Source organism: Varroa destructor, unplaced genomic scaffold (genome assembly GCF_002443255.2).
Source record: "Varroa destructor unplaced genomic scaffold, Vdes_3.0 BEIS01000007.1, whole genome shotgun sequence".
In the NCBI taxonomy this organism is placed as follows: domain Eukaryota; kingdom Metazoa; phylum Arthropoda; class Arachnida; order Mesostigmata; family Varroidae; genus Varroa; species Varroa destructor.
Window position 1 is genome coordinate 30244968 of NW_019211460.1, and position 21511 is coordinate 30266478.

At 41.0% G+C, this 21511-nt stretch overlaps 1 protein-coding gene and 1 long non-coding RNA gene across 10 annotated transcripts in view; one reads left to right on the plus strand and one right to left on the minus strand.

Annotated features, from left to right (window-relative positions):
* LOC111254905 (uncharacterized) overlaps positions 1 to 21511 on the plus strand; it is a 43935-nt gene that overhangs the window by 21067 nt on the left and 1357 nt on the right. The window contains exons 1-7 of one of the 9 annotated variants that reach the window (XM_086974752.1): positions 228 to 490; positions 1569 to 1848; positions 2687 to 2769; positions 2895 to 3036; positions 11562 to 12636; positions 16958 to 17077; positions 20417 to 20472. In XM_086974752.1, coding sequence (XP_086830878.1) covers positions 11962 to 12636; positions 16958 to 17077; positions 20417 to 20472 — 851 coding nt within the window. In that variant the 5' untranslated portion in view covers positions 228 to 490; positions 1569 to 1848; positions 2687 to 2769; positions 2895 to 3036; positions 11562 to 11961. Of the gene's footprint in view, positions 1 to 227; positions 1849 to 2686; positions 2770 to 2894; positions 3037 to 10477; positions 11405 to 11561; positions 12637 to 16957; positions 17078 to 20416; positions 20473 to 21511 lie in introns of those variants that run through there. The other 8 variants (XM_086974749.1, XM_086974750.1, XM_086974753.1 and 5 more) reach the window with 8 other exon arrangements.
* On the minus strand, positions 8633 to 10013 carry LOC147754556 (uncharacterized). The gene is made up of 2 exons (XR_015316964.1): positions 9888 to 10013; positions 8633 to 9768 (listed from the first exon to the last, which is right to left on the minus strand). It is a non-coding gene; the product is annotated as an uncharacterized LOC147754556 (long non-coding RNA).

Consider the following 21511-nt stretch of genomic DNA (forward strand, 5'->3'; position numbering starts at 1 on the left):
ACTGTAGCGGCGGGACGTCGTATTGATGTTGGTGGTTTTGCATGGCGGTTGTAGTGGAGCCGTGTTGATGGCCTATCGAGGGAAGCGAAAGAGGGCTCACGCGAGGAACTCTCCTCTGCCGTTAGAACACGAGGGCCCACTATGCTCTGCCTGGTTTTGCTATAGCCATGGCCGTCGTTTACCAGTGTTAGCCACTGCGGCGAGCTTATTGCCCTCGACACGTAGATAAACAAGCTGAAAGGCGGCGAACGCTATGTTGGCCTGGCGATCTATGCTATCCCCACTGTGCAATTCCAACTGATACAATCGACGATACCAGCCAATCTTGTCCAGCGGATCTAATTAGCAGATTGCTACGACTGTTTATGTGTAAAATTGTACGCTTCTGGGTGGGCTGCACCCTGTAGAGCTTACTTGTTTGCTTGTACCGATTGTAGTAAAGGTTATAGTATAGCAACGGAGACAACTACTACTTTCTAACGAACAAGCAGTTGAGTAACCCTAGTACCCTTACGCTGACGAGAATTCGTATAAATGCCGATAATGGTGTTTTGGCTTGTGCTGCCAGAAGCATTCGTATTGCTCTAGCTGCTGGCCACAGATGTAAACGAATACCGGAACGGAATCACCGGTAACCATCTGTTTTGGGATAGAGTGAGAAAAAGTAATAGGAAAAATGATGCCAGTTGTAGGGTCTAAGGCTTACAGGCCAGGGTTTTGGCGTCCAATCGATACGACCGCCGTCCTAGAATAGATTAGAATAGCTGGAGCGGACAAAGCAAAACAAAACAAGCACGATAGAAGCTAATGGGGTCAAGCCACCTGACTCTGTCCAGACAAGCGTGTTGGTCTCTTAGGATAGGAATAATAGAGAAAGCGGACAAGTCTGAAAAAGTGCGTAAGCAGGGTGGCACCGAGCTGCTGTCATGGTGTGACCGTATTCGCCGAGAGGAGTCTGTGTGGCTGGCTGGTGGACTGATTTACCAATCTAAGTAACTGATTTGGCTTGGCAAAAGAATCAATTGTTACCCGATTGAGCCGGAGTTAGCTGATGACAGTTTTGATGCGCCATTCATTCTTGATTGTCCTCTTGTTTTTGGGTGGCCATTTAAGGACAGCGAAATCTTCGATCTGTACCATGAACGAAAAACGAACGAAAATGCGTCTTATTCAAGTCACACGATAAAAGAACTGATTGTTTATCACGTGTGTTTATCCATACGGCCATCTGATTTTGCACATATCGCACTGATTCTATTGCCTTTCATCAATTTAATTTCTGACGGAGTGGAAATTTTGCCTAAGGCCAAAAATCATGAAAACGGATCGGCTGTTTAAATTCCACATTGCCAGAGATTGTCTAATATATGAACAGATTACGGATATCAAAGGAAAATGGTGTTTTCCTTAAGAAATGTATTGGACTAATTATTTGTTGCAGGCGGGAACAAAACGGGAAATCTATTCTTGTTTTGATCAAAGGTTTCAGGCGCATTACGTGCCTATCATAACATGGGCACCTTCACGTTGACTTTTTCGCTAAATTAAGTTACTCTTGTGGGTTGCAGTGGCTCAACATCAGCTCGTCGTGTACTAACCTAATACGTTTTTGCATCAGTAATGTCTTTGCCTCAAGGACTACTCTACCAAACGTGAATGGATAAGCTACAGTTGACATACAGAAGAAAATCAACTTTAATGAGGCCAATTTTTATGAAAACGAAAACACTAACCGAAAAAAATATGGCTGTTTTTAACGCGATGCATTACAACTGCCTGTAAAGGTTTTCTTTATACACGCAACTCTGATAGCGTGGAGAAGATTTAGACCAAATGTCTATAGAAAAGGCAAGTCAAAGATAAATTTATGCTGGGAAACAATAGATTTATGGTACGTTACTAAAATGTAGGCCTTGAAATGAAACTACTTTGTTTGAAGAAGTACTATTTGAAAGACTCGTCGTTTTAAACGTAAACCACTAATCATAGACTGATCTATTTTTCACACTTCAAGCGTAGTCTTGTTTAGTTCTTTACATCAGTTTGTCGTAATGAGCCTGGTCATCTAAGCGAAAACAAAAAATACGAATTCATCTGAACCCTCAGAGTTTTGTCACAACGATTGAATATAGCAGAACGTATCTGAAGTGTCAATGCTTTGTCATATAAGTCAGAGTCTAATTTACGATTGAGCTTTGTGAGCGACCAGTGTGTCTGCCGGAATCCCGTCTCGAACGTGATCTTCGCTCTACTGAATATTCATAAGTAAACACACGGCACTATCTCGTGGAGACTGTAAATCTAGATGATAGCAACTAGCTTAAAGTTCTAAAAAAAGTTGTACTTAGGCAGAACTTCATCGACGCTTTAGCAGATAGCCTTAATAATCTTGGATATACCTATCCAAAGACAAAGGTGCTAATATTCAAGCTGCCAAAGGCCTTTGGGGCCCGGCTATACCTTACAGCACAGCCTGGCATTATTAACAAGCCGTGCGTTAAAGCTGACGTTCACAAGGTGTACAGCGAAAATTTAGCCATTATACACATAAAAATGAACCGAAGCAACGTAGGGGAGCAAAAGATAGTATAAATTAGTATAAATTAAGCTACCGGATGCTTATATACATAGGTAATCTTTGCAATTATGTTGATTAACGCAGAAATTACTTCGAACATACTTTTAGGCACGTATATGCAAAACGATATTGAAGACCGGCACTAGAAGATCGACATAACGGAGCCACTGCTGTCCTTATGTAGGCATCCAGTAAGCACACACTCGGATAGTACATTCACAAGCGGCAATTGTAAATGAGAAACAGTTCGTGTAACTATTTACTCCGCTGCAAGCATGTAGCAATGCTTAGATTAGAATTAAACTTCTCGTTTCAGACTCACAAGGGGGACTCTACTAGCTGCCAGGGCTAGGATACGCATCCGAAAACGGCAGTATGCCAAGCAAAAGAATAAGTCAGGAATTTCCCCTTCGGATTCCGGTCACCGAAGAAATCGACGGGGAACGAAAAATCTATCGGTAGGTAACTACTATGTTCAAACAAGGCCACATTTAGCATTCAGGAAGGGAAAAAACAATGTTGAAGTGTTGTTTCAACATAGCACTTTTTCGTTACTACAGTAACAACAAGAAGTACGTACCGCAGCTGTGCACGTCATTAGACGCAATCGAGAGTACCGTATTGACGAGTATTGTTCTTACTGAGACTGTAACGTTATTTGCACGTCTCACCTTAATGAGACGAGAGTGATCCAATTGCCTGGCCTGGCCTGGCGGTCTGCAACCCTGATCCTAACTGTTCAACTAGAAACGCTACTAAATGACAGCAAGGAACATTGCCAACGAATAATTCAGATATGGCTCTCATTATCAAATAGACAATTAGCCTATTTGAAGTTGGTGACCTAGAGCTAGTTTTCCCGATTTTTTCTGTCAACAACTGGACCGCAATGGCGCTTGCTTCGCAATATATATATATGTATATAATAGGATATGTCATATATGTAAAAATTGACTACGATGGGGAACATCAAAATAATACTCTTACACTATTTACTATATCAACAAAACGAAAGTTCTGTTAAAAGAATAGTTTATTTATGAAGTATTTGCGAGCTTTTCACAATTTAACCCGTTGCGATCAGCTTCGTTGAACTTTCGTGCTAATAGTCCTTCGGACTTAAGTCACATACAATAACAGGTTTTTTAAGTTTAAAGTTCTTAAAGATTTTTATCTATACTCTTCATTTAAAACTAACAATTGAGATTTAATATTAGGCAAAATATTTTAGTAGGATTCGGCCCTTCTCGCGTGAGAGAACGTTGATTTGAGCTGAAGACTTTCTGAAGGATACAATAACTTTTTCCTATGAACTATATTAGATAAGCATCCTGGGGTTCACTACGTTATATACCAACATGTCACATGAGCTCGGTTTTAGGGCAAAGGTTGACGATTTCCTTGGCATGACCCATACTTGGATTCAACAAGGGTGTCAACATGTATACCTCATAGTTTTAATCATCAGCGGGCCATTTGATTTCACAGACCAAACCCACGATAAGATGCTATCAATTTGTTTTTTTCGAAAACGAGTAAATTGTGCTTTAATAAACTATACTTGTGAAATATCTTTTTTTTGTGAAATACCAATTGTTTTCCATGATACAGTTAATCCCATAGGGACCTATCCTCCTTCCTTGCCTATGGCAATCATTACATTCCGGAGTAACTAGGAGGACCCATTAATTTATTCATTGAAAAAAACGCATGTTAAAATAAAGCGGCGGTACAGGTCCGGGTAAGAATCTAAAATATTACATCCGATTTTGAGCTTGTTGCCGGCCTTGATCTTCTTATCGAGAATCATCCATCGAGGTTTTTATTCCTTTACGTAAGTAGCAGTTCTGTCTAGAGACAACGGTGTACGTCGAAAGACGCTGTATTTAGCTAAAGAAACTGCTCGACTATGCCACAAACAGTCTAATTAACAAAAAATTAAAAGAAAATCGTTTCCATCCCCGAAAGAATACATTCAAGATAAAGTAAATGATCAAACCGATTATCGCTAGCGAGCACGCTTAAAACATGACGCGAGGCGACGTTTGCAACACCTTCCATTTTGTAATAAAAATGTAAACTTGTTCAACTAACTATTCCGTATTGGAGCATCCTTAAACGATCCTGCTTTCAGACAAAAGCGAATTGGGATGCTTATATAAAAAGCAAATAACCTTATAATTATATTATATATATTAAGCGAATAAATAATAAAGTGAACCTCACAAATAAGTGTTACAGTTATGTTTGTATATTAGTACAATCCCGATCAGAACGTAATATCAATACGATTCTAAGTAATTTTCAGCTTTTCTTGGATTCGGTCACGTGGATATACTTTATTTGATCCTATCTTGTCAAATTCCGTAATGCGCATTCAATGAATGGTACTCTAAGACCAGTAGAACATTCGAAGAAGTTCGATGCTTGTTTTAACATCCTCTTTAAATCATGTTGAATACACGTGATACGAATTGAAAGCAAGCTGATTTTCACGCTCAAATCAAAGGGGAACACAGAGAAATCTTGCCTGGACCCACATGCCGCGCTCATTTAACTCCGCAGCTCACGTCGGAACTCACGCGGCGTAACTGTGCATGAGAGTTGCTATCCAATTACCTAGAGACTGCTTCGGAACTACTGAGCAACGCCTGTGTGCAGCAAATGGTGCAGCAAGGGTCAATCGAAAGGGAGGACTTCATTGCTGCCCAATGTTTTCTATTACTATGCTTGCATAAGCCATGTAGTACTCGTTCGCTATGCGATTAGTGACTTGCTGAAACGCCTGTATACTCTCTTAGGGATAACGGAGAAGAACCCTCACTGACTACCACAATCTCAAATTATTAAGGAAATATAAGAGTGCAGCCAAGTTGATTCCTGGACAATAGCAAGCACCAGATTGGTGATTTCTGCCTCTACGTTCGAATCGGCTTTCGGACGACGTGTCAGTAAAATTTGCTTGTTCAAACAGGCCATCGATCTGCGTCTAAGGCACCTTGTTAGATTGTCTTTTAGCTTAAATTGGACCTTAGTTACGTATTATGAGGCACTAGCATTGGCATTAGTTATACGAAAAGAGGAATCAAACTAAAGTCAAAGACGGTATAAAATACGTACAAGATCCACTTGTATCTTAGTAAACAGAAAGAGTCAATCAATACGCTCCATTCCTGCTTGGTTTCAGCTATCGACAAAAATCGTACATACCCAAGTAGTCTTATATTTATAGTTTGTGTTGCATAAGGTATTACCATCGTCCACGAGTATGGTTGTGCGTCAAAGAAAAACTTCCGAGCAGCTAATTTCCCCGAAGATTAGTTGCGACGGTGGCCTCCCTTTTGTCCTATTGTTGGCTACTCCCCTTTTAACACAAAGGCACTATTCAGTAATGGGGCGCTCGAAATGTAATGGTCGTAACCAGAACGTCGTATTCTGATTCATCAGAACACAACGACATTTTTGCTAAAGTAGCTATTTGTCTTTCTTTTTTGCTCTCTCTCAGTTTAAATGTAGCGGTGGCACAACTAAAGTTAAATTCTGTTTTGCTTGGATCCACGACCCAATCTGCAATGAATGGCTCTCGTAAGCTTTTTTCGTCACCACCGAGGCAGCGCAGTGGATCTTTTTGTATGTAATCCCCGAGGGTCCACAGACGTTCAAAGCATTGTAGTCTGCCTACTAGCCCCTTTGCTGGCCTGATTTAGCTTCGTTTAGTTTATGTGACTTAATCCGCCCACGTAAATGATTAAAATCTAGGGGGTAGGGTAGGGTAGGGTAGGCAGGCGACAAAACAGCCAACGGTTGCATTGGCTCACTGTGACACTCATTGTGTAATCTTACCTCGTGATGGGTGCCTACTATCTACGTGGCAGCGTTGTCCATATAGCTAGCTATCGTTTTACGCAGTGGTCACGCGTCGGAAAGCGCTGATCTCGACATAGAGGAGTGCCCTCCTAGTTACTCAGCTAACAGAAGGTGGATTCATTCAGCCACTTGTTAAGCGTCCTGCGACAGAGGATCTACTGCCGCAACAGCCTATATTTAGCCTGTCTGTACGATGCGTTTCACTTTATGATGCTTGTGACACTATAACAGAGGCCAATAGCGTCATTTGATTGTTCCGTATCTGTTGTCCGTGCGCTTTTTTGTTTTTTTTTCCCCACTCAAAAATCGATGCGGCGTGTCTCAAGTTGGCCTTTAGCATTAGGGACAAGAACAAGGATCTGTTAAAGCTTTTTCTGAAGTTTTGAATCCTAAATTAAATTTTAACCAGAACGGTTAGTATCGGATAGTTTCCCCATTGAGAGCATAAGGCAGACATCGAGAAAATTCTTTGCAGACAGCTTAAAATAGAACTAAATAATAGATAATAACATAAACGCACCTATTTAGATTTGATGTAATCTCAGTTTAGCGATATTTGGCATCAGCCCTGGAGCGTGTGACGATGGTCATGCCAAACGGAAGAATCAATAGACAGTAGCTAACAACGCTGTCCGCATTGCCTTCAACGGGATGCCCGAGCCGCTCTTGAATTAAATTAAGCCGATTAGCATCGCTGCCCTTAAGGAGATAGGCAACTTTAAGGTTCACTTGGGAATACAAGTTACCATTTCTGTTTTGCTATATATATATATATATATATATATATATATAAGGTACGTTATATATATAAAGTGCATAGCCTGTTTTTATCATAGTTTACATTTATCATCATAAGCGAGAATACAGGGCGGCTTGTGTACCTAGGCACATCATAGGATGCTAATTACGGCAGGAAGCAGGCGTATTTCGTCTAGAAAGAAGCTATAACGATTAGTGCTATTGGTGTTCTGTCGGGTCAACGAGAGTTTTCGAGAATCCCTTCTGATCCCGTAAATTAATTTTGCAGATTGTAAAAAAAAAGTCCAATTGCTGTCGTTCTGCGCGAAATTCGGTAATCATCAAACGAAGCACTTAAATGAAATGACGAAGATTGCAACGTACCGTTCGTAGGTGGCCTTCGACAGGTCGAATGCCAGCTGAATATTTTGTAATATTATTTCTATAGTGCGGCACTATTATATATTTCGTAACAAACAATGTTGTTACCCCTAACAAACTCTGGATGTTAAGCACTAGCAATTCGATTGGGGAAATTAAAAGAACTTCCGTGCCCATTGGAGGTCTGCCAACAAGCACAATGCTTATTATCGACTTCGTGTTGGTATCTGCAATCTTCGAATAAATAATGGCGACGTCTTTGTTTAATAAACTTGTATTATGCATTAGATGTACTGCAGCACCGCTTAGCATCTATCTCTAGCTAATCTTCATCTGTTTACCAGACCTCGAACCTTGGCCCCTTCTATTAAATCATGCCGGACATTTTCGTAGCTTCTAAATGTTGTAGAATAATGCTTTAGTGAACGAACTTTATTAACACTTACGCGTCGAATGGACGTTCACGTAGACCAGTTGCGTGAAGTACGGTGTGAGGATTCAGTTCTTCAATGCTCGTTTATCACAGCTGTAATACTTAAAGTAAATTGATCGTAACTAGCAGTGGTGGCAGAAGAACTGTTCATGGAACACCATGATGCCTCAGAAAAATTGGGACCTGTAACTAGCCGTGGTTGAATGTTTTGCCTCCTATTATTCATTGAACCTCAGAGAGGCAGGCACACCGAAGACTCCAACACTGTACATATCCCTTTATTAGGAGCAACGTCGAAGAGATTCTTTTTACAGATAACGGCTATAAACCTTTAAAATCGAGCTGACTCTCAGTCGAATACAATCCTGAAGACTAACATGTATTCGAAGGTTATGATAAATAATTAGGCGATTGTTAAAGCAGTAAGCTAGCATTGGTTATGTAGTAGTGAAATAAGTCTCTTTCTTGGATTATTCACAGCTTGAAAAATAAATATGTCCGCGGTAAGCTTTGATTGCATTTTTTATGTATCACTTCAGCCAGTATCTCAGCGTCTTCACCCGTTCCGTACACAGGCTGCTAGAACAGTGTGGCCTAACTCTGAAAGTAGCTTCAAGCTATGGATAACGTCTCAATTACTGGGTTTTTCATCCGATTATTCGAATCTCATTTATTTATAATAAGGACACATAAAGATTACTGCCTTAAATGCACCGTGAAACACGGACTCGGCTAGATTTCGCATTCGAGTCTTCGCCAGCCACCCACTGTAATAATAGCATCTTCGACGCAGCCTCTACCTATTTTCCTTTTATCACGTCCGCCTGCCAGAAAACCTGCCTTTTGTATTCTCCATCCGCCGGTACACGTCAAATTTGATAATTGATTACTTTTAACGTGTGGTACTTAACCAAACATGAATACCTCACCCTTCCTGACTTATCCATCAGTTCCGCAGAGTTCTTCGCGATTAACGTTCATCCTCAGTAATCAAATGAAGCTAGTGGTATCGTAGGATTAAAATGGCGAAACAGAATTCCTGTTATTGCGCATTAGTAAACATACGCATCGTATCGTTGATCTATACTGAAGTTCATTTCGTTTGTATTTAACGTATAATATCCGGAACTACGATCTTAAAAAGTAAATTTTACAAACACCCAACAACAGCGGCTACATTAGCCTGAAGGACGCAGATCATCTTCGCCATTTCGTTTTAACCTCACCTAAAAGACGGTTGGCCGTTATTCCGTGATCTGATCCCGGTTGCAGCCGTTGTTGGCGATGCAGATGGCTAGCTGGTTGTATCACTTAACAATAACAACAACGACTACGTCCCTAAGGGTTGTTGTCAAGTGTGGGCTGTTGGCTAGCAAAAAATCCTTGACATTTCTCTACTGCTAACTAATACAATAACGATAAACGGCAGGAGCATCAACATCTCGTCACTACAGGCATGACAACTTCAAAGCTCAACACACTTCGGGACAGTGCCGACCGCCCATATCGTCTGCATAACAATATTAAAACACACGATGATGAAAGTTGTCCAGGAGCGTTTGTGCCAGTCGCGACCCGATCGTCCAGGGTCGTGGTAGAAAAAAATAGTGCTAGGCTATTTCGTCTGCGTGATTATCTGAACTACGATCGCAGTACGCGATGATTGTGTATGTCACCATCTTGACCTTGTTGACATGTTCGTACCAAGGCGATTTTCTCTGTGGAGCAAGCGAGCACATCTATCAGGCTGCTGCTGCCGCCGCCGCCGCCCCTGCTGAAACAATTGCAGCAACTATAGTAAGACCAGCCTCAAATAACCGTTCCAAGTACGACCACGTACGATGACTTGTACCATACGTTAAGAAATAAATAATACATAAAATGACTCACAAGTAGACTTGCCGTTACGCTTGCAGTAACCAGCTGTATTATCGCGGAATTTGATCTGATATGATACCTTGTACCATTGGTCTATGAACTTTAACTGAAACGGCGAATACACTCCAGATAGACTCGTTAGCTATTGACGGCAATCTGTGGTCTGAGAGTCGCAGCGAATGAAACGATACCGTAGAATCACACGTATTCTACAAAAATGGCATCCCTAATCAGGCAGCCATTTCGGAGGAGTGCCATAATGGTTATATTGTATCGATATATTTAACAGTTGCCCTACTATGGATGCTTGTAGTGGTGACATTGACAAAACGGAAATAATTCCAGTTTGACCAAAGACGTCCAGTGCAGCTTCAATAAACAACCAGTAGCGATAGTTCGGAACAGCCCAAGCCCAAGATCGCTACGGGAACAGCCTACCATTGACCAAGTGGCTTTTCGCCTTTACTCCAGCCTGATCTGCTTTTGTTTGAAGTTAGTGATACACGTTGTCGTCTGCTCGTCTCTATCTCTCTTTTCCACTTTAGTCCATAGAAATGCATAGACTTGATTGTGCGATCTTCTCCCATTCACAAGCCCAGTTGTGGCCGTTTGGCTCGACCAACCACAGATTCAGCTTCGTTGAATCGTTTTCGTTGTGAACGATGTCCGTCGGCCGCTGTGCTAACGGCTCGTATTGGCGGTGGCAGCACGACACTAACTATGTGTTGACTCCAGCCTATTTCGCCAGGACAAAAGGCCGGATGCCCTTTGATATGGCCGTGCTCACACTGTTATAGACGAACCATGACAGCAGCCCCGACGACAACGACAACAATAACAACAAAACGTGTGACACACTGCTGCTTCAGAAGTGTGACTGGGCCCTGGACGTTGTAGAACGGGAGTCACCGTAACAGACAAACTACGAGGGCCTCCTGTTGCCGCAGCTGCGCATGCTGTTGGCGGAGACTCTGCCTATAGTGAATAGTCATCATACTCATCATAGCAGGCATCGCTGCAACTTCACTTGGGATTGAAGTGGCGATTTACGTCTGTAGCAGCCCGTACAGCTGAAACTACTGTAAGGATCACAAACAGCTGCGACTACTCTGCGCTAGGAGGTGAACGAGTCGCATTGGAGGAGCAGCACTCTCTCCGGTCACTATAGCCGCCTCTCCTGCCGGAGGCTAGAAGTAACATCCAAAATGACGCGAGTTTCGACACGGGTTGACGTTAGCGCGACGGAGGTGCTTCAGTACAGCGTTGGTGAGTGGTTCCGCGTCAGCGTGCGATGGTCGCTCAGAAGGAGCGTAAATTTCGTGTAGTTCAGCACAAAATTTTCTAAAGTGTACTGCTACGGCTATTGCTATAGCCGTTACTGGTGCAGGTGGAATCCGTCGCTCAATGCGTTGGGATGCTGGTAGTCTTGTAGCTACAAGTTCTTCTGTTTATCACAGGCGCAGCAGCAGCAGCAGCAGCTATCGAGAACTCCATAAGGATGTTTTGTATTGTACGATGACCTCGATAGTGTAAGTATGAGATAGTACGATTTGATATTAGAGAGGTACAAAACAATAGTACGTTTGCTGATTTCAGCATTGACACACGGCGTGCGCTTAGTGCCTTTGGTTTTGTGGATGATGATGGTGTTGGTTGTGATTGACTAGGAAATATGATTTTCTGTAGGCAAAGAAGATTTCAATGGTGATGGTAGTAAAGACGATTGCGAAGACGCAGCCGACGAATAACTGTACAGAAAGTAACTACATTCGATTGCCACCCAAATCGGATTATTTGATTACGGCTATATGAAGAAACAGCCTACGTACGAAACATTGATAAAGGAGTAATTTTACAAGTGGACGTCTGAAGTCGGTTGTGACGCCTATTAAATAACATGGGGTAATAATAAATGTGAACTGTAGCTGTTCTTGCCACGCCCAAATGTCGTTTCATACTTTGCAGTACTAAGAACTTGCTGTAGATGTTTGACGCGTGCTTGAATACACGTGTAAACAGCAAAACCAATAGGACAAACCTACTAAGTCGCTTATACGATAGGGACACGTAACAAAGCACCGGGTAAATGTACTCGAATCGCTCATTTGAAATACCGCGGTGCTCGGCGGGTCCTTCGAGACATACGGTGGCCACACCTAGAACTTCCCGCAAGTTCTACGATGCTGTCACCACACCGCTGGACATCTCGCAGAGTTCACTAGATATTCACGATATGCATCATGGGCTACATCAACATCATATAAGCCATCTCGGACATTCGACGATGGTTGGCATCCAAGGCCTAGCTCCACCAACCCCGGTTTTCTCAAGTAAACTCCATGATGACAGGCGACACCGTCGGCTCGGGGTGGCCCTAGGTGGCGTCTGTGTTTTCGTCGGTGTGGCGCTCGCATCGTGGGCGCTTCATCACTTCGTCGTGGAGAGTACGCACACGCTTGTGTCACAGCTATATCTCATCGCCAATACCAATCGAAACTTCCGTGTGATGCCCGCCTGTATTCTGTTCCTGTCATTACTGACCATCGTGAACGGGTGTTTGGCGTTCTCCCGAAAACTATTGGTTCGCTTTGTGCATTTTGTGCTTTCACTCGGATTAATCGGTGCGCTGGTATTTATTGCAATCGCTGCAAAGAGGGCTGAACCACAGGTTGGGGAGTTCTATCGGAGCAACGCCATGCGACAGCTTCACGATGACTACGGGATCGTCCCTGAAGTAACGCATAGTCTTGACTACATACAGGTGTGTACAAAATTCGTCATCGGTTTTGATATATATGGTCACTTATACATTAGGTCTGGATTGGGTGAATTTGCTGTCTTTGTCTCATGTTTTTTGTACAGTGTCAAGAAGCACCAACTTGGCCCTCTCTCGAATTACCTATCTTATCCATACTGTAAATTATGTTTACAATGGTTAAAAGAAGCTGCGCGGTAAACTTATGACTAAAATTTTGACTATTTGTAGAATAAGCACTGAGCTCTCGCGAGAAGATAAATGCGGAAGCTCTACTTGCGAGTCTGATGCCTCACCCACATTGGTATGCCGAAACTCAATATTCATAGCACATAATACCCGATGGCTTCGCCCGTTTTTCCTCTAATCGATATAACTAGTCAGATTTGTTGATGATTTTAGACCCAGTTTAAAAGGAACCATTGTAGCTTAAATAAATGTGCCAACAGTTACCGCTTTACAGTTTGCCAGTCCCGCCTAACCCGATATACGTTTACGGTTACCTCATCGATCGGTTAACGCTACACCTGGCATAACGATAGTCTTTGCAGTTATTTAGTGATAATAAATATTACGCCGCAGATTCTGTTGTCTCGTTGCAGGTATCTCCATACGATGATTGATAATCTCGTTTCATTACCGCAGATCCGCTAGCGTACCTATATTACGTATATGATATTGAACAATGGTTACTCCAATTGTACCTGCGAGCCGCACACACACAAGAACACCATGAAACTTTATTTAACCCCGAACATTTTGCCAATTCTAGCTATTGTTGCTCTCTCATTGGAAAGCCGTTCTAATTTTGCCGCGCTTCGCGTTATGGTTCCATTTTATGCTTTAGGATTGTTTCGAATACGGGCAGAAGCTTGTTAGGATTGCGTTGAGATTTAAACGATTGAGACATTTGCGGCCGATAAAAAAGCAATTTTTCGATACATCTTCGACACTGTAACCCTATTCTCTCATTGAAGCTCGTTAGTAATAACGATTCCGGTATACTTTATCAGTTATGAGAATATTTAGGCATACATTACTAATATACCGCTAAATCTTCAATATATGAAAAATAGATTTATATTTTGCCAAAAGATTTCTCCAACATTTCAAAGAGCTATCGATTTGGTCCTCTCCTAATTAGTTTACGTTTTATGGTACAAAGAAACTTCCCAGGAAGAAAGCATTGATCCAATCAAAAAACGTGAGTTGTGTGCCAAGATGGTTTGTACTTCATTAACGATGAAGCATTTCCGATAATCAACCGATTCGATTGATGAGAGAAAGAAACTACCTGCAGAAACGCACTTATCTAATCTAGTATTACAATTAATAATAACTAACCATATTTTATAAATTATTTTTGCAAAACTTATCATCATTTATTTTTATCGTTTCTTTTTATATCATCTATATATTGCAAAATTACAAACATTTTCTATAAAATCAATTTCCAATAACCATATTTTCAATGCAAATCTTTAGATTAAATTACCAATCAGTATGGGAGAAAAAGGTTCTGTTCTGAAGAAAATCTCCATTTTAATTAGTTCGATCTCACTCGCAGGTTATCTCGCAGAAGATCAGCCTAATTGCGACAACGCTGCGAGATCGATTTAGGCCTGATAGATAACGTTTAGGCTTTTCGATAAGGGCCAAATACATTAAGAGCCGGAAGCCTATGCACGATGTATGTAGCCGGCCATGTACATTAAATATGCTATTATTCAATTATAAACTTTCATTGCGAATAATCATTACGTTAGAACGTTTTAGAAAGTTCAGTAAAAGTGTAGTGGAATTTTCTTACCTCGTTTATTTGAAAATGAAAAAAAATATTCTTTGAACAAAGTATCCACAAAACAAAACCTGCCATTTCGGGACCATTTAACGTGACTGGCCATCGAAAAGAAAAACCCTATCGCACCCAAGCGGAACTATGTGCAGGCACAATGGGCATCGTGTACCGGACGTTGTCTCATTCTCTTCATGTTATAGCTGTGAAATTTCATTGACGAAAGTGAGCTATTGAATTGGAGTGTGTTCTTGTTTGACTTCTATCCCGGAAGAATCTAATGCACATATATAGATGGTGTTATTTAATGGCAGGCAAAATATCATCTATGCTCATTTGTTTTGTAATGAAGAAGACGTTGACGACTTGAATCTATGTCAGAAGCTGTTTATTAGACTATTCCTGAGAAGCACGAACGAGGACCACGTAACCCGCGAATTTCCACTGTCAGTCATTGTACCCTCAACTGATGATCCTTGAAAAGAGTAGTGGACGAAATGAAAACACACATACTGGAATGGCCGAGCAGCACAAGGTTTGTTTGTGAATCAACGAACTTCTAGTATAATACAGATTTGTGCTCCTTCACTGGACCCCTCCGTGAGGAAGGCCCGCAAAACGTGGTTTTGCAGTGTGAATTTAAGTTAGTATTCTCAGCTTCTTGATCACTACATCATAAACTGTTTTAGCTGTCTCCATTTGTCCAACAGTCTCCTTTATGTAAATAAGGGTGCTTTTCAACAATATAAGATCGAAAGGCAGTTAAGTACCAGCAGAACTGTCGATGCCCTAACATATTAGACCATCGTTAGCATGAATATACTTCTCAGTTATGCGTAGTCTAGCCTTTTGGGGGCGAGACTTTTTTTGCTTACTCACTGTATACCTGACAATGAAAAGGATACCGACCTTTCTATAAACACTAGCTTTCTGATACGCCCATGATTCTCTGGACGTCCTTCAATGGTTTTATGGACAAGTTTTCTGGTTATACCTGTGAGTGAATATGACAGATGTGTCAGTCACGATGTTGGAGTAGAGCGCGCTAGCTGATATCATTCACTAGAACATCTACTTGTAATTTCTGAAGATATGCTGGGTGGTGGCCAACGTTACCCAGTCGACATCCTGAACGCGTTCAGCCATATTTGCTAACAGACAAACATACGAGCGAAAACAAGCTAGAAAAAGGAAAAAACATATTTGAGAGGGAAAGGCCAAGTTGAGCGAAAATGTTTTTTTTTCATTGACTATTATAGCTAGTTACCCAGATCTTTCTATTATAGTTGAACGAATGGATCTACTTCTAATTGGCACATTTTAGGTTCTTAGGTATAGGCGTTGCGTTCTCGTGATAGCACGATGGTGACGTGTTTGTCTACTTGGCTTAGGGATATCTGATGGTCTGGGCACGAATCGGGGCCTAAATACAATACGCTTATGATAGAAGCCGGCTGTCTGAAGCAATGTCTGGCTCGAAACATTTACATAGGTAAAAACGTTATGGTACTGGATATCTTCGAAGCGACATCATAATCTGGCACCTTCGAGAATGATCTACCACTAACTTATAGATTATTACTTACATTAAACACCTGTTGGGCAAATAGCACAAGAAAGCAGTGACTAATTACACATGTAACACTGTAATACGAAGCAAACAAAGGGACGAAGCCAATGGACTTCCTAAGATGTTCACAGGGTTGTTTATCATTGTTTCCGTAACTTTTGTAGCTTGACTAAACAAGAAAAAAAGCCCGACGGAAGACACAGAGGTTGAATGAGGGTGAGGTGAAGAGAGTTTAAAGCTCCCTGTTTTTTAAATGATTTTATATTTAATTAACCTTTTCATTAATACGTTCTATAAGACGCTTGCAATGCGCCGTAGGGCTCGTGAATGCTATAATTTTTTTGCCCCATCTAAAGAAATTGTTGAAAATGCTACGCTATTTTATTTTTGAGACTTCTCTAAATTAGTAAATATGAAGTCTGTATTTTATAGGTATAATATAAAGCGACTCGTGTGATTTGCCATAAAAACATTTTTGTCTGTTTGTAACATAACCCATTTACTAACATTGTAACAAAGTCCTGAAAATACTGACTTTATAAAGATTGCCTATGCTTACTAATTTAGAAGTCTCAAAAATAAAATAGCGTAGCATTTTCAACAATTTCTTTAGATGGGGCAAAAAAATTATAGCATTCACGAATTATTGTATGTTATTGTTGTATGAATCTATTGTTCAGTTCACACAAACTGCGACGTCTGCCTTACATGAATGCCCTAGTCAAGATCCGATTTGGTATTAATGTATATGTAAAAAAAAAACCGTTTTTGTGCCAATATGTTCTGTATATCTATACAAGCGTTAGAAGGCTGTACCTGTAAAATTAGTAGAAAGGAAAAAGTTCTACATGTTCATCGCCTAGATCGTTCGTTTCACACGACGGATAAGCAGAGCTTGCGACTCGCTGGATAGCGCGCAATATTTCAACCCTACACTTGTTTCTTTTCTGAATTTGCGATAGGTTCGATTTCGCTGCTGCGGTTTTTATTCTCCACAGGACTTCGACCGCTCACAATGGAAGCGCCGTGGCCTTAATGGACGCAACGACCTGCCAAAAACCTGCTACGAACTCCGCAATCAGGTTGGGCTTTTTCTACCTTTTTTCGGTTTAAAATCTAAATTACTCAAACTATGAGATTACCCTTTAGCTGATCCCGGCTGTTTGGTTTTGTGGCATTGACAGTTAGTCTGCCTCACTGTCGTCTCAATGGGCAAGTCGCGCTGTTATCTCAAGTGCCATAGCTAAGGTTGATCGTTGATGATATCCTATATATTATCATGGGCAATCAAGATGGCCGCCATGCACAGTTTCTTCATCCATCCTATGTTACCAAACTGAAAGTGTGTTTGGGTGCTAATAATTTAGTCATTCTAGCAGGGCGTTAGATTTACAAATGGGGACTGATGTAATTTTTTTGTTTGGCACAAATTCACAATCACTCATATTTTATCTCGGGAACTTTCCGCGAGCTTACAATCAATAAAAGCGCTGCACCATTTTGGATTATTTCTTTAAGATAATTGTACATATCGATCGCTAGATATAACGATTATTGACCTTTACATATAGGTGTTATTATATACTAGATATTTATGGCAGCCCTAATAGCCGTACCGATTGGAGGAGAAATATAATATGAGTTTAGATGGATGCGAGCATCGATCTTAACGATCGAACCTGGAGCTATATCGGTTACCGATCTCGTCAGTTGGGACAAATGGCTGGATTTTGTACATCTAACATATATTGTACAGAAGTTCAACAGGAGTAGGTTTAACATATAGATATCTTCCAACATTACTATTAAGTTTATTCTTAGTAATAAACAAATTCAAATAACGTTTCTCGTTTGCTACTACCTGGACTTCGTCAATCGTAGATGAACGTTAGCTTCGGGTTCTAAATAGGCAATCACATTAGGTCGGTTGCTACTGAGAAGCATGGAGCGTATAATAGTAGCAATATATTTATTTCTATATCTTGTTCGTGCGATACAGATAAAACGTTTGTCCCGGTCGACAATCCTGATCAGTTTTATGTTCAGTATCTTAGAGTCGGTTCGGATCAATGAGACTCGAACATCCAACCCATGTTTGCAGTCAGTTATCGTGTTTAGCCCACTCTGCCGTGGTGAAAATAACGTAGAACTGCTATCCTCAATTGTTTAAATGTATTGCTCAAACTAAGATTTATTTAGTTTATTTAATATTATTAGAATATTTAATTGACTTTATAGTTGCCCTCAAGCGAGACTACTGATTTACGTTTTATTGTGTTGTAATAATGTATAGCAACAAATGTTTGTCTGCGGCGATCTGTGTTCGCTCATAATTTCAGCTATTAAGGGCCACACGAACATTAAAAAGATATAATAGGCCCAAGCCAAATAAATGCAATGTACCCTCAAAGCTCTCATATATGGCGATGCCTCTTATACATAACACGAGATGCATCTCAATTGTATTTTCTGAGTATCCTTATGAAATTGTAGTTCTACCGAATGTACAAGATGCAGAGTCACAGAAATTATGCCTTGTTTCGGGAAAACGAGGCTTATTATCGTATTATATCTTATTAAATATTCACCGTAGATGGTGTTCGGTGAAGGTCAGCAAAGCTACGGCCGCACACGCTATTGAAGTTCAGTCTACCTTTTCTATTCAATACTGTGAACCAGTGTCATAATGACTGAAATATCATAGTCACGCCGTATCTCGCATTTGTTGGAATAAAGTTGATAATGTAATTTAGCAATAGTGCTATCATATCGATCCATTTTGTCATCGTTGGACCGCAAACTCGGTCAACGGTTTTGCTGTTCGCCTAATCGGCAAAATAAGACCAAGACGAAATCTATCATCGCAGGGCTCTGTGGATCTTTCTCGCAACAATGATCGTCTATTGGCTTCAATCTGTCCTGATCGAACTATCAACGAACGGTCGGTATTTGTTATATTACTTTTGTTGGTAACAGTACAGGCGGTACAAACTTCATCAAATGAGTGACGTAGGTGGTGGGAAGTGACGCAGCGGTCTACGTTCGAACCAAAGAAAGCAACATTTTATCGTCCTGGGAGCAGCCGTGTGATCTTAGCGGCTATCACAGGCATCATCGCCAATAGCCTCGGCTTCCATAGCTTGGCTGAAGCCGAGATCAGAGTTTGCACGAAGATGGCTTACATCGATATCACTGCTCTACAAATATAAAATCGCAAAAAACATTCTGTAACAGCAATTCATGTATATTGACACACGTACCTTATACGTCCGTACGATGGATCGCCTCGGCATCTGGCACCATATACAGCGAACCGAATGACGTAATATATAATCGAATCACCGCCAAAAGCGTTCTCAGATTTGAACATGGAATGTTTCTATGTAGCTTTGACTTTCTAAGATGAATGTTACGTTATTTCCGCGTCTCGACCTGAGTGGACCCAACCCATCAAAGCCCTGACCTTACCTTGCCTTAGCAAAATGGGTGGCTTTCGATGATTCTTGTATGACCGCTACCTGCCTGGCGGCGACCTAATAATCCGAAGTCCTGGAAAGAGCCATTTGAATTTGTTTGTACCGGCCGAGAGATTGGCGGGCCGAGTCATACACACATGACTACCCATAACTTCGGACCTTCCTGTATACATCGGATAGGCTACAACAAGGAGATAGTGGATGCACTTCCTATTAAGCTCATATACGATATAGGATGCATGCGACACGTCCGTGAAGATAGCACGACCCGCATGCGCTTCAAAAAAGCTGACCAGGGTTTTGACTGATAAGCGTTTGAAAGAAACACGTCGTATGTGAATACGTCTTACTTTACATTGGAAGCTCACACTGACTGGAAGGTACATAGCTAATAGTGACGAATTGTTTTTTTTACATAAGGGTAGATTTATATGAATTCAATCTCTAGCAGGCAAAATATAAGTGAAATTTTCAGTGTTCTACCGATAAAATAAGCGGACTTAAAAAATAACATTTCAGATAATATAGGAGAAAGGCTGATATGTAATAAGAATTACGAATATAAGTAACAATAATCCAATGGTTTCTACTCGGTCAAGTGGTCATCTTCAATGCTTATATCCAACGGTAAAAAGCGATCCTTGCAACAACTGAGTCGAATCGAAAATAAAGTAAAATGCCATCTTTATAATATGTTCCTCCTTTGGCATGATGACTCGAAAATTGTGACCTAAAAGAGAATTCGTTAGCTGCAAACGTACATCGCATCAGTAGCCTCTTCCTTACGTTATTATTATAGACAAAGCTCTACTGGCGTTAGCTTGCAATGTTCACAATTTAAATAGTCGAAGAGTAGGAGTATTTCCTCAATATGTTTCCTTTCCTGTTCATTATGTAAGTGCTCCTTTGCAAACGTTGACGCACTTTCGTTTTTCTGTATTCCAGGACATCGATGACGCTGCCCTGAATCCGGTCGTTGCTAATAGCTCGTCAATACATAGGTAAACATCTCACACCTCACATTCATTCTGCCGTCGCTATGCCATTCGGTGGTGGCTCAAACTACCACAGTGACATTGTGGCAGAACGGTCAAGTCGACGCAAAAACATCCAAAACGCGTTTCACACCGTCAGGTGCACCCTGATCTCTTCGTTCAATCATATTTAGCTTTCGCAGCGAACTTCTCTAAAATATATTGCTTACATCTTCCAAACGCTCCCCTGTCGGGTTTCGGTAAAAAGCTTAACGGTACTTGGGCAGTAATGATTCTCAGCAGCTTTGGGGTGACCTCGTCAGAATGGTAAGGTCATTAGTATATGCGATACCAGTGCCCAAATGATGATTTCACTAGAAGACGATAACTAGTCGCATGGCAATACAAAAAAACGGCCGGCTACCTGCTCTGTTTTGAAAAGTCACTTACAAAAAATACCAATCCCAACAATATCAGATATGTATAACATTATAGATCGGGAAAGTTTTGCTAGAGGCAACAAATTCAACTAATCGACCAGTGATAGACTGCGCATGGTGGAGTGGTTATTGCCACTAACGCTATAAATCATGTTGCAGTATCAGGATTAAATAGGAAGCACGTATTTCCTGTCAAGTTTGCACCTCCATTTTGGCTTTCGTTTCGAAAGTCGTAGTAGCCACGATTGATTCCTATGATGTACCCGGATAGAATAACGTCATTATAGATTGAGGATACAAGCTATTTGGTGCATGCACCAGCTAAAACTGTAAGTTATTATGGCTCTACAGAATTCAGGCTATGAGTCGTTATATTTTTATTGCTTAGACATTATACGAAGTTTTTACGTTTAAATCGCTCGCATTTTAACGTTTTTTGCCTTGTCCTTACACTGAGCAGCTAGGTAGCACGAAGTTATGGTTCTAAAAGTTGCAGTTATGCTTTTACTATCTGTACCTTTTGGTGTCATAGTTTTTTGCCCTAGCGTTATTAGAACCCAAAAAAAGCAGGTCGCATTTTTTTAATCCTAATATGCCAATTAGATACGAACTATTTATCCTTTCAG